General features: G+C 52.6%; 1 protein-coding gene across 4 annotated transcripts; it reads left to right on the plus strand.

The window, feature by feature from the left end:
• Positions 1 to 471: 471 nt before the first annotated feature.
• On the plus strand, positions 472 to 15820 carry MAP3K12 (mitogen-activated protein kinase kinase kinase 12). 4 transcript variants are annotated; one of them, XM_045553838.1, is made up of 15 exons: positions 472 to 738; positions 9338 to 9513; positions 9613 to 9821; positions 10165 to 10348; positions 10528 to 10719; positions 10987 to 11145; positions 11294 to 11452; positions 12289 to 12397; positions 12656 to 12765; positions 12894 to 13010; positions 13130 to 13267; positions 13434 to 14052; positions 14255 to 14325; positions 14410 to 14683; positions 15087 to 15820. In XM_045553838.1, exons 2-15 carry the CDS (start codon positions 9377 to 9379, stop codon positions 15183 to 15185), a joined length of 2577 nt encoding a protein of 858 aa, XP_045409794.1. In that variant the 5' UTR covers positions 472 to 738; positions 9338 to 9376; the 3' UTR covers positions 15186 to 15820. The 4 variants fall into 4 exon arrangements, with proteins under 4 accessions (XP_045409794.1, XP_045409791.1, XP_045409795.1 ...); XM_045553835.1 differs by having other exon boundaries at positions 9338 to 9821; XM_045553839.1 differs by lacking the exon at positions 10528 to 10719 and having other exon boundaries at positions 9338 to 9821.
• Positions 15821 to 16116: the final 296 nt, after the last annotated feature.

Raw genomic sequence — 16116 nt, forward strand, 5'->3', positions numbered from 1 at the left:
TAATGAGTGTTTTGAGAATGGGTCAAGGAAGAGATGTCTTGCTCTAAGCCAGGGTCGGAGGTCCAGAGGAATCTTGAAATGACAATGAGGGGTCATCCAGGAACACTGGAGGAGGAGCGGGCCTAGAGCTGAGCGAATTCCAATTGGGTGAGACTGGAGTAGTGACAATTAGGGGAAAGAGAGTTGGCAAGATCAGTATGACAGGGGAGCAATGCCAGAGCGCTGGGGATCCCATCTGAGGGGCTGCTCTCTCAGGGTGTAGAAAGGAGTCTATAAGACGGGTCAAAGGGGGTTCCTACGGAATTAGCATAAGGCTCAAGGTGGGACCTCCACAGGAAACTGCCAGCAGGGAGGCGTGGGGCCCAAGCGGGCCAGGGACTAGCCTGGAGAGCGCCGATGGCAGCAGCGGGCTCCTTTAAGAGGCCGGCGGCTCCAGCGCAGCATCCTCCGCTCAGGGCGTGTCCGTCCCGGGGGGCCAGGGGCGGGGGCGCTGGTAGGAGCGGGAGTTCAAGCCGAGTGGGGACTGGCTAGGGGTCGGGGGTTGGGGGCAGAAAGCTGGGGTTGACACCCGTGCACCCGGACACCGCCCGAGCATCGCCTGTGACAGCGCCCTGGGTCCGGTGGAGGGCAGCGGGGGGAGGAGGGAAGGAGGAGGAGAAGGAGGAGGAGGCGGGAGCAGCATCCGGAGCGGAGCTGCAGCAGCGCCGCCTTTTGTGCTGCGGCCGCGGAGCCCCCGAGGTGAGAGCCTGGCCGAGTTGTGGGGGGTGGGGGGCAGGGATGGGTCCGGGTCCTGGGATCCGGGCGTGGAGGGAGGGTCGGGATGCAGATGTGGCCTGGTTGGGGGAGGTGACGCGGGGATGCTGAGGCTGTGGGGATGGAGGGACTGGGAACCTGGACCCGACGCCTGTGGGGCTGGGAAAGAGGGGAACGGAGCTGAGGGATGCCGCGGCCCAGCTCGGAGATGAAGGGCCTCCAGGGCTGGAAAGGACTGTATTGGGGTGGGGGGTGGGGTAAGTGGGGGACAGACTTAAAGGACAGAGAGCAAGAGAACATCCTCTTCTCCTCCCACTCATCCTCCTCAAGAAGGGAGAGAGGGAAAGGAGGAAGGAGAGTTTTGGCCCCTCCAGGGAAGGAAAGGAAGGGCAAGGCCTGGTGTACCCACCTTTTCCCTCTCCCCCACCCCACCCCCACACGGACTTAGCGGGCTGGACCTGAAGATTACGAGTAGAGGGCACCTGTTCCTGGATGCCCAGGCGCTGGTCCCCCTCCCCTTCCAGCTGTGATGCTCCTAATCCCTCCAGCTGTGGCATTCACTTTCTCCATCCAGCTGTTGCATCCTCCCTTCCCCCACACATATGTGACTTTCTCCCTCCTCTGTCCATAGCCTCTGGCTCCCCTAACCCACTTCTCCTGGCCAGGCCCTTAAACGACCGCCTACCTTTCCCACACTCCTCAAACTCCTTGGCTTAAAAATAGCAAGAATCCTTTCCACAGAGTTGAGACTTGCTGATTACCCTGGCCTTGGCTGAGGGGAGGGAAGAGAAGGAATCAAGGCTCTGTAGACAGTGGGAAGAAATAGTGAGATGTTCTTAGACGTAAAGGAGGAATCCCACCTTTTAGCTCCCTTATCTGCTAACTTATCTAATAACTCAAAGTTATTACTGAAATACTAGAAATACAGTTAAGTCAAAAGAAGAAAATTAAAACACCCATAATTCCACCTACCTAGAAATGATTACGCTTTGGTATCTATCCTTCCAGATTTTTTTAATGCACATCCAGCTGAGGAACTATTTGTTAAAATATGCTGAAATTCTTTGAGGTGTACCCGGACCCCTGTGGCTCAGCCCAACCTGCCACTGCCTTCCCCTTCCCTCAGCCCTCAGTGGGTAGGGTTGAGACAATCCTGGGCCATGAGATCAAGGGGAAGGTCTTAGTGGTGTGACTGCAGGAGAGCAGATTCCAAGGAGGAAAGTAGGTGAGTGGCCTTCAGTCAGGAAGGAGGGTGTGCATGTGAGGTCCCCTCACCCCACCCAGAGTCCCCTCTAGCCACAGTCAGTGCTTCCCTTTAAGCACCATTTCCCTAAACTATCAGGGCCAGCTCCATTGCTCTGGGAGCTCTGGTTTTCACCAGAGGATCATACCAAGCTAAAGCAAGGGAAGGAATTCAGAAAGGAAAGGGCCTGAGTGTCCCCTGAGCCCTCCTGCCCAGGCACTGAAGTTTCCCTGAATGTTAGGGCCCTGCTCCCTCCTAGCTCACACTTAAGGGTGAAGAAGGGTCTGCCTTCCCAAGCCCACCACTCATCCAGTCACTCACACTGTTGACTGCGGTGATACTGGGAAGACTCCAACTCCCAGCACACATGAAATCACACAACTAAACTTCTGTCCCCTAGTGAAACTCAGTTATGGACACAGGCCAGACGTTTAAGTAAGTGGCTCAGGATATCCTAGGCTTCCTTACAGCTGATGATGGCAGAACTCTTCTAAAACCCATTGCTGTTCCCCAGTCCTTCCCGTGGCAGTGATAATATGGCAGAGTCCGGCTCTGCCAGGAAGATGCCCCTATGCTCTAGTAGCCACTAGTTCAGTAGCCCTGGACTCAGCACGTGCAGTCCTGCCTCTCCTCTGCCTGGGTCTGGGGAGAATGAAGGGATTATGGAATGAGGCTCTTAAGGAGTCCTTGCTAGGGTGGAAGGAAGATGGTGTTGAGAGGGTGCCAGCAGGGAACATAGGGGCTTCAAGAGGGCTTGGCCACACAGACTGGTCTGTCTGGTTCTTTTGCTTCCAGAAGGACCAGGGTCATATGCCTGTTTCAGGAATGGGGTGAGGAGACTGTGACAGTGCCACTACTCCAAAGGAGAATAAAGATCATGCAGGCTAGAGAGCCCTTGCCCTCTGGTTTCTTCTCTTTGCTCTCCTTTTGTCCCCACTGGTTTCCCCACCTCCCTTTCCACCTGTACCCTCCCCACTGTCTCTTGCTTTGAGAAGGAGGAAAAGGCTAATGTTTGCACAGAGCTTCCTGTGTTCCAGGTACTGGGCCAATAACTTTATTTTGATTATCTCAATAATGCCCATAACAAGACTAAGTTAGATAGTGTTGTCATTACCTCTGTTTGAAGGAGAAGGAAACTGAAACTTAAGTTGGTAAAGTCAAAAAGTTAGTATGTGGCAACTGCTAGGATTTGAACCCAGGTCTGTCTGACCCAGAACCTGTGTTCTTACCCACCACGATTTTTATTCTATCACCACTGTGAGATTTGTAAAGAAGTCTCATACTCTAGGTCACCCAACTGGTCAGGAGCAGAGGTGAGACCTCAACAAGCCTCTCTGACTCTGAGGCCTGTGTTCTCCCTCCACACTGTCCACTCCCCCTCTATAGCACAACTATCCTAAGCTAGGTGGCAGGAATGGAATGATAATGATTTTTAAAAAATTATTTTCTTTTGCCATTTAAAATAAATCTTATATCTTATTTTGAAAGCAACTCAAAGTTATTACTGAAATACTAGAAATACAGGTAAGTCAAAAGAAGAAAATTAAAACACCCATAATTCCACCTACCTAGAAATGATTACGCTTTGGTGTCCATCCTTCCAGATTTTTTTAATGCACATCCAGCTGAGGAACTATTTGTTAAAATATGCTGAAATTCTTTGAGGTGTACCCGGACCCCTGTGGCTCAGCCCAACCTGCCACTGCCTTCCCCTTCCCTCAGCCCTCAGTGGGTAGGGTTGAGACAATCCTGGGCCATGAGATCAAGGGGAAGGTCTTAGTGGTGTGACTGCAGGAGAGCAGATTCCAACGAGAACTGGCCAGGGGATGAGGATAGGGAGCAGAAAATCAGGCCTTTGCCCTTAGTCCAGAGGACATGGAATGGTAGGATTTGCAGAGGAGGGATGGATGGCCTGGTAAAGGAATGACTGGGGGCTCTAGCACAACCACTACCACTGTGACCTGGTTCTACTGGAACCTGAAATTGTGGTTTGTCCCAGGGAAGCAGAAGGTTGGAGACCAAGTCTCCCTTTTTCTGGTCAGACAGAAAAGATGGCCTCTCCAAGATCCACAGGCAAGACCTAGTGTCCAGCCAACCAGGAAGACAAAGCAAGGAGACAAGGCATAGTGCTCACTGCACTCCCTACACCAGCTTACTCCACCCCCTACCCCATAAGAGAGGGTGGGGGTCTGAGAGAGATTATATTAAGCTAACTGGTGGCAAAACGCGGATTCTCACTCTGATCTCTCTGAATCCAAAGCTGATTCTTTTAGCCTAAATAGTACTGTCCCTCTTTCCCCCAGCCCCTTCACTGCCCACCTTACTTGAAGAAGTGTGGCAACTAGGGGTCTCAGGGCTTGACCTATATGGGGCTGGGGACCTGGATTTAGGGGTAATCTCCAAGTTTTCTGCAGGTTCTCAGGGGAAGGCATTTCTCCCTCATGAAAGCACTGAGAAAAGCTGTTCTTTCTATCTTAGAAGAACCCTAGGGCCAGGACCATGGATCTTGTAAAAGGGAAAATAAAAACAAGCTACAGCCAAGCAGACAGAAGGCATGGCCACCATCGATCAGAGTCCTTTATCCTCCCAGGGGCTCAAAGCCTGCAGAGGGTGGAACTAGGATTCCAAAGTCTTGGGTCTCCCTTCCCTTTGAAGACCCCAACTTAAAAGAGGAGAGTCTTCCTTCTTTTCCTGAGTGGAAGATGAGGTCCCAGATAATGGAGAGTGCTCAGTGAGAGCCCAAGATGGCCCGGCCTCTGAACTGAGTCCCCAAGACCGCCAAACAAGCAACTTGGCATTGAGATTCTGCTGTTAGAGCAAGAAGGAGTTAGGGGAAATTCAAAAGGTGTACCTGCCACAGGCCTCCAACATCTCAGGCAGGAGAACCTAGGAGGAGGGGTAAATGGGGTGACTTCCTGCCCCACTCTACCCTATAGCCTCTAGATAGGGCACTCTGAGAACCACCAGCAGAACAGAGAAGCTCCTAGCTGAAACTGAATTAAGCCCACTCAGGGTCCAAAGAGCCTCTTTCCCTGGAAGATGTATGGCTTAGAGACCACTCTAACCCCTTACCCAGTCTGAGGCAGATGCACAGTCAATACTTGGTAGGTAGGATTGTCAGAATGACACAGATATCCACCCCTCCTGTCACAATGCTGCCCTTCCCCCCATGCTCTGCATAATTGACGACCTGGGAGACAGTTCCACTCCCCCAGGGTGACCTAACGCCTGGGCCAGGGGGCTCCTAGCCATGCTGTCCCCCCACCCCACCCCACCCAGTCCCTGGCGCCAAGGCCCAGCCAGGGGGCAGTGGGACACAGCTGGCAGGTCAGGAATAAAGGAAATAGAAAGGGTGGGAGAGAGAAATCTCGAGTTTTGTAGAGCTCCCTGCGGCCTCAGCTCCCCAACCCCCTTCTTTGGTCAATCTGGCAGGATTGTCATTAGCCTGAGAATGAGGGCGGGTGGGGATTGAGCCTGACTAGATTCCCTACTTTTCCCTTGGTCTCCTACTTCTCCAGCTATTCCCACTGCCCTAAAAGACAAAATAGGTGAAATGGCTTCTCTCCTTCTCTCCCCAGCTGCTGGCCCTGGCAACCAAAAGGGCCCCTAGGGAAGCCTGATGAACTGGAGGGAGGCTGGCCTGCACGTGTCTCTGAGCATGTCACCCTTTACATGCCTATACCTCCTAGTTGCCAAACAACCAGGTGACGGCTGAAAAATTCCTTTAAAAAGCCAGGTGTGCCTACTCAAAGCTCAGTTGCTAGACGGGAAAGGAATCGGGGAGTGGACAGATGCCCTCTGTATTTCTCAGTTCCCTTCATCTCCACTTTCTCAGTGTCCTCCTCCGCTTTTAGTGCATCCTTCTCCGGGTCTGACTCCCTCCGTGCTTCACGCTGTTCCGGTCTGTCTTTCGGCTAGTCCCTCCTTCTCCAGGCTGTACCTTTCGCCCTTTCTGCGTCCTGTCTCCCTCTTTCCATTTCCTGCTTTCCTTCCCCATGGAACTGCGCCCCCAATAGCAACCACGAGTCCCCTCCCTCCAACACCAATCGCTTTCCCTTCACCCGACACCGCAGCCGAAGGTCTGTCTGCGTGCGGGGAGAAGGTACAGGAATGAAGGGAACACAGATGGGGCAGACCGCCGGGTCGGGGGTCCGCATCTTCGATGCCGGCAGCCATCCCAGCAACCAGACACATGGGCTTGCCCAGCTTCGGGGCGGGACTTAGGCGGAGCCCCGCCCCCGCGTCGCGCTCACGTGACCCGGGGCTAATCTTGTCCTGGTGACTTCACGCGCTGCCTCGGGCCCAGTCGTCATGGTTACGCCGCAGCGCCCAGCGCTTCCCCCAGCCTACCCTGTCCCCGCCCCTTCCCCACCCGGACCCCCTTCTCCCGGCGCCCGGGCCCCTGCCCCGCCCCCAGCCGAGCGCCACGTGATGGCCTGGAAGGAGGTCGAGAGGCGGGAGGGGACACGGTGGCCGTAACCCTTTCCTCTCCGCTTCTAGTGGCCCTGACTTGGGCTTCGGGGATCCATTACTGATGGCCTAGCGGTCCAGCAGGCGGCCTCAACTCCTCCCCAAGCGCCCCAATCCCGCCATCCCTCCCTCCTGGCCTGCCCGGCGAGAGCGTCCAGAGCCCCAGGCCTTGGTTCTCGGTGGTCCAGAAGCAGGGCTGGGTGGGTGTGGGGGTGGGGAGCAGGCGAAAGCCCTTGGGTCCTCCAGAGGAAATTCTCCAGCGTCTCGGCATGTTGCTTGGCCTGTGTTTGACTGTAATTTGCATTACAATCTATGCCTTACCTCTTGAAGCCAGAAATATCTCCTGGGATATGTTGGGCATTCAGAGGCTTGGACTGGACTGTGATTTGTTCCCTGGCCTTGAGTTCTCTTGAGAATATAATGGGACAGTAATACCGCCTTCACTGGGCTGTTCTGAAAATTAAGGAAGCTAATGTGTATGTGAATAAATAGAGAGTGCGAGAACCTTAAGATGATCCTCTGGGGTGGGTAGAGTAGTGGTTGCACCCTACTGAGCACCTCGTGTGTGCCAGGTGCTGTTGGAAGCCTTGGGACCCTGTGTGACGTGAAGTCGTCACTCTAAAGCAATCCAGGCTCTCAAAAAGAGGCCTGACCACACTATGTCTCCAGTGTAATGGGAGCCATGATGGGGGAAGCACAGGGGCCTACGGCAGCCCAGAAGGGGCATTAACCTAGAACAAGTCAGGAAAGGAAGGAAAACTTCCAGGATGAAGTGAGACTTGGAAGACAAGAGAGGAAATGAGAAGCACCTTCCAGGCAGAGCAAGCCTGGGGTGAAGCTTGAGCTTCTTAATAGCTATGGCACCATGGGCAGGTTATTTAATACTTTTATGCCTTAGTCTGTAAAATGGGGCTAATAATGCCCACTTTATAGTTTTGAAGATTAAATGTGCAAAGCGTTAATGCACCTATACCAGAGACTAACATACACAGTAAACCTTTAATAACTTAATTACTACCATTGGGTGCCCTGGCTCAAAAGCCTGATGCAGCTTGGTGTCAGGCTAAGTTCTGTATGGCATGGGTACCACCAGCAGTGGGAGATGAGGCTGGGGAAGCCTCAGGGGCCAAAGCATGGAGCTGAGGCTACTGGACTGAGGGCAGTGGGCCACTAAAGGGTTGGAAACAGAGGAGAGGGTAGTGGCCAATTTATGTTTTAGAAAGATTGTTCTGAAGGCTGTGAAGGCTGAATGGAGAATTGGGGTGGGGGAAGACTTGGAGACCATGTAAGAGGCAGTTGTCCTGGGCCAGGTGACAACAGCTAATGAGACTTGCTAAGGCAGTAACAGTGGGACTAGAGAAGAGAATAGAATGGCACTGGGTCAGAGCTTTTCAAATGTGCCTCCATAAGAATCACCTGGGGTGCTTGTTAAATACAGATTCCAGGCCTACTCGACACCCACTGAACAAGTCTTCAAGAGAAAGCTCTGAGTATTAAGTGTTACAAGAGCTGAGATAATCAGGGTTTCTCAAACCTTCTTGTATACATACCTGCATCATCATCCAGTGAGCCATGTGTATGTGCAGATTTCTGCCACCCCTTTTCCACTGTGACTTAGAATATATGTATTCACTTATTCCCAGACTATTACAGGGGCCCATGGAAGGACCCTACTACAAGGAACAATTAGAGGAATGCTTGTTTTCAGGAATCTTCAAATCTTAGGATTTGGTAACTGACCAGTGTAGAGGGAGCTGAGAGACCAGGATGACTTCTGGGGTTAAGTTCTAGACAAGTCTGATATAGGTTGAAGAGTTTGCTGTGCTTGTGATAGCCAATATAGTTGGAAAAACTGAGCCTCAACTATAGCTTGCCTGAGGTCACTCGGCCATTAAGTGGCAGAGGCAAGTCTAGGATTTAGTTTTTTTAATGGTTGGTTCCATTGCCTGGAAGGCTGGGTCTTGGTTTGGGGAGTTGGGGGTGGGGCAGTGGAGAAGAGGAAAGAGCCAGGGCATCCTTTGACCTCTGGGAGAGCAGCTGGACTGATGGGAGGGCCAAGAGGATGGAGCGGTATAAGCCACAGCTTGTGCTGACACAGCTTCTGCATCCCCACTGGATGGTCCCGCCTTTTTCGCCATCTGTGCTGTGGGGATAGCAGAGCTGTGTGGTTACAGCCTTCACTTACCTTGGAGAGGTCCAAGTGTGTACCTGTGAGCACCTGAGAGTAGGACTCAGATATGAGTCCTGAGTGTGTCTTAGGATAAGGCACTCAATCTGAGTTGACTGTTCCTGAGAGGGCCTCAGTGGCATCATGTGTAAGTGCCTGAATGTGAGGTATGTGGTTTAGGACTGTCACCTGAGGGTGCCTGAGCGGGAGTCTGTCAGTACCATGTGTGTGTGCTTCAATGTGAGGGAGGTCTAGGTGTTACCACTGTGTGCCTGAAGTTGACATCCAAGGTAAAGATGTGTTTCTGGGGGACCCTAATACGATGTCTATGTGTGCCTGTAAGCCTCAGGGGAAAGAAACATGTGCCATAGCAATGAGTTACAGTAATGTTACAGGGAGAAGGGAACTAGCCTGTTACTATTATACTTGGGTTTGAGACATATTTTACCAGTAGGTATCTGAGTGGGGCTGTTACTTGTGTCTACCTGAGAATGATACTCAAGTATGTTACCTGTATACCTAAGTATTACTTAGGAGGAAACCCAAGTGTATCAGTTTTCTCCAGATGGGTACCTGAGGGTAAGGCTCAAGGGTTACTTCCAGCAGGGCTGTTGTGAGCCCAGCTCCCCAACCTGTGGCTCTGGGGTAATCCTGAGCTGGCACGCCTGTGGCTTTGACAGACCTTCCCTCCTTCATTCCCACAGAGCCCACCACTAACCACCACCGCTCAGGGCCTAGAGGCCATGGCCTGCCTCCATGAGACCCGAACACCCTCCCCTTCCTTTGGGGGCTTCGTGTCTACCCTAAGCGAGGCATCCATGCGCAAGCTGGACCCAGACACTTCCGACTGCACTCCCGAAAAGGACCTGACGCCTACCCAGTGTGTACTTCGAGATGTAGTACCCCTTGGTGGGCAGGGCGGGGGCGGGCCCAGCCCCTCCCCAGGTGGAGAGCCACCCCCTGAGCCTTTTGCCAACAGTGTCCTGCAGCTACATGAGCAGGACACAGGGGGCCCAGGGGGAGCCCCTGGGTCACCTGAGAGTCGGGCGTCCAGAGTTCGAGCAGATGAGGTACGGCTACAGTGCCAGAGTGGCAGTGGCTTTCTTGAAGGCCTCTTTGGCTGCCTGCGCCCTGTCTGGACCATGATTGGCAAAGCCTATTCCACCGAGCACAAGCAGCAGCAGGAAGGTAGGCCATGTCCTGTGGGAACCTCCTTCCTGTCTCTCTGAGCCTGAGATCTATTGGTCAGCCCCATCAAGGTCACCTGACCATCCCTTCCCTCCACATGACCCAGCCCTAGCTTCTTAACCATCCATCAGCCTCCAACTTCCCAGCTTCTTTTATGGTCACTCATTTCCTTCCCTGTCCTCTCAAATTGTCTTGTCAGCCTGTTTTGGCTGCCTTTCTGCCTTGCCCTCCCCTTGAGTCATTTCAGCCAACCCAGTCCTATCCCCTGTCCTGGCCTTGAGCATGTCACAAGGCCTTGAGTATGGCTTTCTGAGCCTGTGGCCCTGTTGCCTCCTGCCTACAGACCTTTGGGAGGTCCCCTTTGAGGAAATCCTGGACCTGCAGTGGGTGGGCTCAGGGGCCCAGGGTGCTGTCTTCCTGGGGCGCTTCCATGGGGAGGAGGTGGCTGTGAAGAAGGTACGAGACCTTAAAGAGACCGACATCAAGCACCTGCGCAAGCTGAAGCACCCCAACATCATCACTTTCAAGTGAGGACCAGGGCAGGGGCTGGGTGTTGGGGATAATGTACTGAGGCCTGGGCCCCTCTTGGGCAGTAGGACCTAACCTATCCTTCCCAGAGGAGACTCCCAAAAGGAATAGGTGGGAATGGGGGCTCAAGGTGGATGCTAAGCTGGCAGAAGCCTTCATACTACTGTTTGGCCCCCAGGGGTGTGTGCACCCAGGCTCCTTGCTACTGCATCCTCATGGAGTTCTGCGCCCAGGGCCAGCTATATGAGGTACTACGGGCTGGCCGCCCTGTCACCCCCTCCTTGCTGGTTGACTGGTCCATGGGCATCGCTGGTGGCATGAACTACCTGCACCTGCACAAGATTATCCACAGAGACCTCAAGTCCCCCAAGTGAGTAAGCAAGCAGGAAGCAGCTGATATGCATGCAGGTGACCCACCCAAGTCAGTGTGACCATCTCCCTGCTTCCAGACCCTGCCCTAAGTCCATGTGGCCATCTCAGAAATCTCTCCCAAATGACAATCCTATCTTGGGAGGGCTGTTGTGAGCCCCTTACCTTTGGGTGTCCCAAGTGATTTAAAACAGAAAAGCAGAGTTGCTGCAGAGTTAGATGAGGTGTATGGAGGGCGTGGATCCCAGCTGACTACACTCTTTACCAGCATGCTAATCACGTACGACGATGTGGTGAAGATCTCAGATTTTGGCACTTCCAAGGAGCTGAGTGACAAGAGCACCAAGATGTCCTTTGCAGGGACAGTAGCCTGGATGGCCCCTGAGGTGATCCGCAATGAGCCTGTGTCTGAGAAGGTCGACATCTGGTGAGGACCAGGCTGAGAACTGAGAAGAGTGGGTGGCCATCAGGGTGGAAGGGGACTTCCAGGGCTTAAGTGCAAGTGAGACTGGGTCTGTAGCAACCAGAACCTCTGGAGGGAGCCCCTCCCAAGTGATGTCCCCTCTTATTCCTAGGTCCTTTGGTGTAGTGTTGTGGGAACTGCTGACTGGTGAGATCCCCTACAAAGACGTAGATTCCTCAGCCATCATCTGGGGTGTAGGAAGCAACAGTCTCCATCTGCCTGTGCCCTCCAGCTGCCCAGATGGCTTCAAAATCCTGCTTCGCCAGTGCTGGTAAGGATGGCAGGGGCTGGGATACTAGGCCTGCCAGAGTTGAGATGTGAGGGGGTGTTGCTGATGGATAGCCAGCACCTAGAACCCAGGCATCCGTAACAGGGGAAGAGGGTCAGAACTCTCAGAAGTGGCTCTCCAAAAACCCAGGATCCAGGCTGTGGATCAAGGAGACTACAATCTAGAACTCAGAGGGGTTGGACTGATCAGTAATCTGCAGAGGTACATTAGATTCAGGGACAAACTGACTTGCATCCGAATTGAGCTTATGCTACATTCTGAGCTGAGTGACCTTGGGCGAGTGGTATCACCTCTGAACCTGTTTCCTCATCTGTAAAATATGGCTAACAGTATCTGCTATCCAGGGTTGCTATGAAGTGCCAGTGAGTACATGGAAGTACACGGAAGGACTGGCATGACCAATGAGCAGAACTGGTTGAGCCTCAAGTAGACAAACTTAAAACACAGAAGGAAAGGGCTCTGGACTTTTCATTTGGAACCTAGAACCTGAGGGAAGGTTGAAAATTCCTAATCTGTCATCATTTCCCACAGTGTATTGCCTTTAATGGAGTTACTGGAGTTACTCAGAAAAAGGTTTTATTTTGGCAGACAAGTTGGAAAATATGGGGTTAAATAGGTTTCCTTAACTGTAAGACTCTGACCTGCTAATGGATACTGTGTAACATTTCCTAGAGAGAATTAACCATGAATTTCTTTTGTCACAAGAGTACATTCTAGGACTGGATTCTCCAGGACACACTTTGGGAAAGGATGCTCTAGTTCCTATCTGGTCCTCCCTGAAATTCCTCTTTCTCTCCTTCCAACTCCATTCCCTTCAGGAATAGCAAACCACGAAATCGTCCATCATTCCGACAGATCCTGTTGCATCTGGACATTGCCTCAGCTGATGTACTCTCCACACCCCAGGAGACTTACTTTAAGTCCCAGGTGTGCTGTGGGTAGGAAAATGAATACCTAACTCCCCCTCTTTGCAGAGATAATTGCATCCCTTTGAGGGAGAGGCTAGGAAAAAGGGATGGAATAGACTGGCTCTTAGAGGGCTGAAACCCTGTCTTAATCAATCCTATGCCCACTCCCTTTTGCTCCAACACATAATTTGCAGGGGTGTGGGCAACCTGCAGAGACTTTCTACAAACTACTGGGTGAAGGGATGACCCTCACTCCTCATCCACTCTCCACCCCCAGGCAGAGTGGCGGGAAGAAGTAAAGCTGCACTTTGAAAAGATTAAGTCAGAAGGAACCTGTCTGCACCGCCTTGAAGAGGAGCTAGTGATGCGGAGGAGGGAGGAGCTCAGGTGTGTGCCTGTTTGGGGAAGTGATTTTACCAACTGGAACTGTGGACGCCACTAGTTCTCAGAGACTGGGATCTATTATGGCACAAGGTGAGCCTGGTTCAGCTAGGGGAATCTTTCTGCCCTTTCAGACATGCGTTGGACATCAGGGAGCACTACGAACGGAAGCTGGAGAGAGCCAACAACCTGTACATGGAACTAAATGCCCTCATGTTGCAGCTGGAACTCAAGGAACGAGAGTTGCTCAGGTAACTCTACCTGTCCTCATGCACGACGTCCTGGAGCTGTGCCTGGTTTAGAGATCCTACTGAGCCTGGGTGCCCCTTCCTTACCATATGCTCAACTGAGAAAGTGCCTGGATCTTTAGGCGGGAGCAAGCTTTAGAGCGGAGGTGCCCAGGCCTACTTAAGTCACACCCTTCCCGGGGCCTTCTGCATGGGAACACAATGGAGAAGCTCATCAAGAAGAGGAATGTGCCACAGAAGCTCTCACCCCATAGCAAAAGGTGGGTCTCAAATTCATGAGTCTTGAAGTTCCAGCACAGTAAGGGGGATACTGAAGAGGCAGCATATACTTAGAGGTGGGGAGAGATGTGTATTATACTGTTAGGGAGTACTTTTGCGTATGCAAATTCAGTAATCTCAACCTTGTACTTTCCCCCCCCCCACCAGGCCAGATATCCTCAAGACAGAGTCTTTGCTACCTAAACTAGATGCAGCCCTAAGTGGGGTGGGGCTTCCTGGGTGTCCTAAGGGCCCCCCCTCACCAGGACGGAGTCGCCGTGGCAAGACCCGTCACCGCAAGGCCAGCGCAAAGGGCAGCTGTGGGGACCTGCCTGGGCTTCGTGCAGCTGTGCCACCCCATGAACCTGGGAGACCAGGAAGCCCAGGGGGAGTGGGACCCTCACCCTGGGAGGCCTGCCCCCCTACCCTCTGTGGGCTCCATCATGACCTTCTGCTCCGCAAGATGTCTTCGTCATCCCCAGACCTGCTGTCAGCAGCACTGGGGTCCCGGAGCCGAGGAGCCACAGGAGGAGCTGGGGATCCTGGCTCACCACCTCCAGCCCGGGGTGACACCCCCCCAAGTGAGGGCTCAGCCCCTGGCTCCACTAGCCCAGATTCACCTGGGGGAGCCAAAGGGGAGCCACCTCCACCAGTAGGACCTGGTGAAGGTGTGGGGCTGCTGGGAACTGGAAGGGAAGGGACTTCGGGCCGGGGAGGAAGCCGGGCTGGGTCCCAGCACTTGACCCCAGCTGCACTCCTGTACAGGGCTGCTGTCACGCGCAGTCAGGTAAAGTATGGAAAGGTTCCTGAGCTCTTCCCCTTTTTCCTTGTTTTCCCCAGGGTCCAAGTGTCACCCCCCCCCCCCCCCCCCCCCCCGCCATATTATCCTCTCAATCTTAAGCCAATTCACCCTTTGTAACAACCTTCCCTTCTTCCGGGTTCTTAATGACTTTACACTTTTGACCATAGTCCCCTCATCTCTCTTGCAGAAACGAGGCATCTCCTCAGAAGAGGAGGAAGGAGAGGTGGACAGTGAAGTAGAACTGACTTCAAGCCAGAGGTGGGCAATGCGAGTACAGGAGATAATGGCATTCTTTTGCTTCCTGGGTTGCAAGGGGCTATAACCCCTCTTTCCAACATACAGGTGGCCTCAGGGCCTGAACATGCGCCAGTCACTATCTACCTTCAGCTCAGAGAATCCATCAGATGGGGAGGAAGGTACAGCTAGTGAGCCTTCCCCCAGCGGCACCCCTGAAGTTGGCAGTACCAATACTGACGAGCGGCCAGATGAACGGTCTGATGATATGTGCTCCCAGGGCTCAGAAATCCCACTGGATCCACCTCCTTTGGAGGTGGTCCCTGACCCTGAACCCAGCACCCTGCCCATGCCACACCAGGACCTACTCAGAGGGGAGCAGGTGAGTTGCAGAACAGAAACAACCAAGTATTATACAGGGAGAGCTAAATGGGAGCAGATGCCTGGTCATCTGACAGCCTTGGGGGAGACAGATGCACAGGCCACAAAGTGTTTAGCCTTTAAGTCACTGGATTTCTGAGCCAGCTTCCTCCCATACCAAAAAGAATGAGTTATCTATGTGGTGGAATTTCAGAAGCCTACAGTATGGTGCCTGACTATAGCCTGCATGGCAGCTATGAATTGTAGCTAGGGAGAAATCCTTAAGTAGGAGTCTGGTGCCCTGGAAAATGGCTTAGGCAACTGAAACATGGAACCAATACAATCAGTAAGCCGCTGGCCATTAAAAATGACCCCAGTGAGGGATCCTGAAGGAAATCTCATTGCATTTCTACTCTTCCTCACAGGGCCCTCCCAATACTGAGGACTCAGACTGTGACAGCACTGAATTGGACAACTCCAACAGCGTTGATGCCTTGCGGCCCCCAGCCTCCCTCCCTCCATGAAAGCCACTCTTATTTCCCTGTATATAGAGAAATATTTATATAAATAATATATATGCGCCACATAATCAACAGAGAAAGATGGGGCTGTCCCAGCCTTAGGTCAGGCTCAAGGGAGACTGATCCCCCTGACCAATTCAGCTGATAAGACTCTAGGGACACTGGCAGCTGTGGAAATGAATGGTAAACACTGCCCTAGAGCTGTGCATAAGGAGAAACTGGCCCCTTCCTGCTTCACCCCATCTCTTATGTTCAGCAAGCAATTAGGCAATAGAAAAGCCAGGCTTGTCTCTGTACTCTAACCCCAAATGCTGGGGGGCAGGAGAGGGAACCATTTAGACTGCACTTTTCTGTTTACACATTTTGCACTTGGGAGGAGGGAGACTAAGGCTGGGTCCTCCCCTCTGAGGTTGCTCAGGTGGCAATGTAACTCATTTTTTTGTCCCTCCATTTCTCTGCCAAAGCCCTGGCTTAGGGCCCTAGGGGGGAGGTTAGGAGACTGATAGCATGTGATGGCTCAGGCTGAAGAACTGGGGTGCTGTGTAAGTCCCTACTTTTATCCTGGTGCCTGATTGGGGTGGGGACTGTCATATTGTAAACCCTGTGAAAAACCTTGAAATATAACCACTCCATGCAGGCCCAGCTGTTGAGGGTTTTCTTGATGAATGAATGGGGTAGCATATATGGTTAAGAGAAATCCTTGGGCTCCAGACTCGATCTGAGGTGTCTGGACAAGTTACTACCCCCTTTACACCTCTTTTCTCACTTAATGAACATCATCATGTCAACCTCCAGCTTTCTAAAATTACTGGCATAAGTGTTACCAGGCACATCTTTCTAGATGATTTCAGTACAAGGGCGGAAGCAGATCTTGTTACCCAGTCATTAGAGAGAGAACTATAAATGAACAATTATTTAAAATAAGAGAATGAAG

This window comes from Lemur catta, chromosome 6, assembly GCF_020740605.2.
Source record: "Lemur catta isolate mLemCat1 chromosome 6, mLemCat1.pri, whole genome shotgun sequence".
In the NCBI taxonomy this organism is placed as follows: Eukaryota; Metazoa; Chordata; class Mammalia; order Primates; family Lemuridae; genus Lemur; species Lemur catta.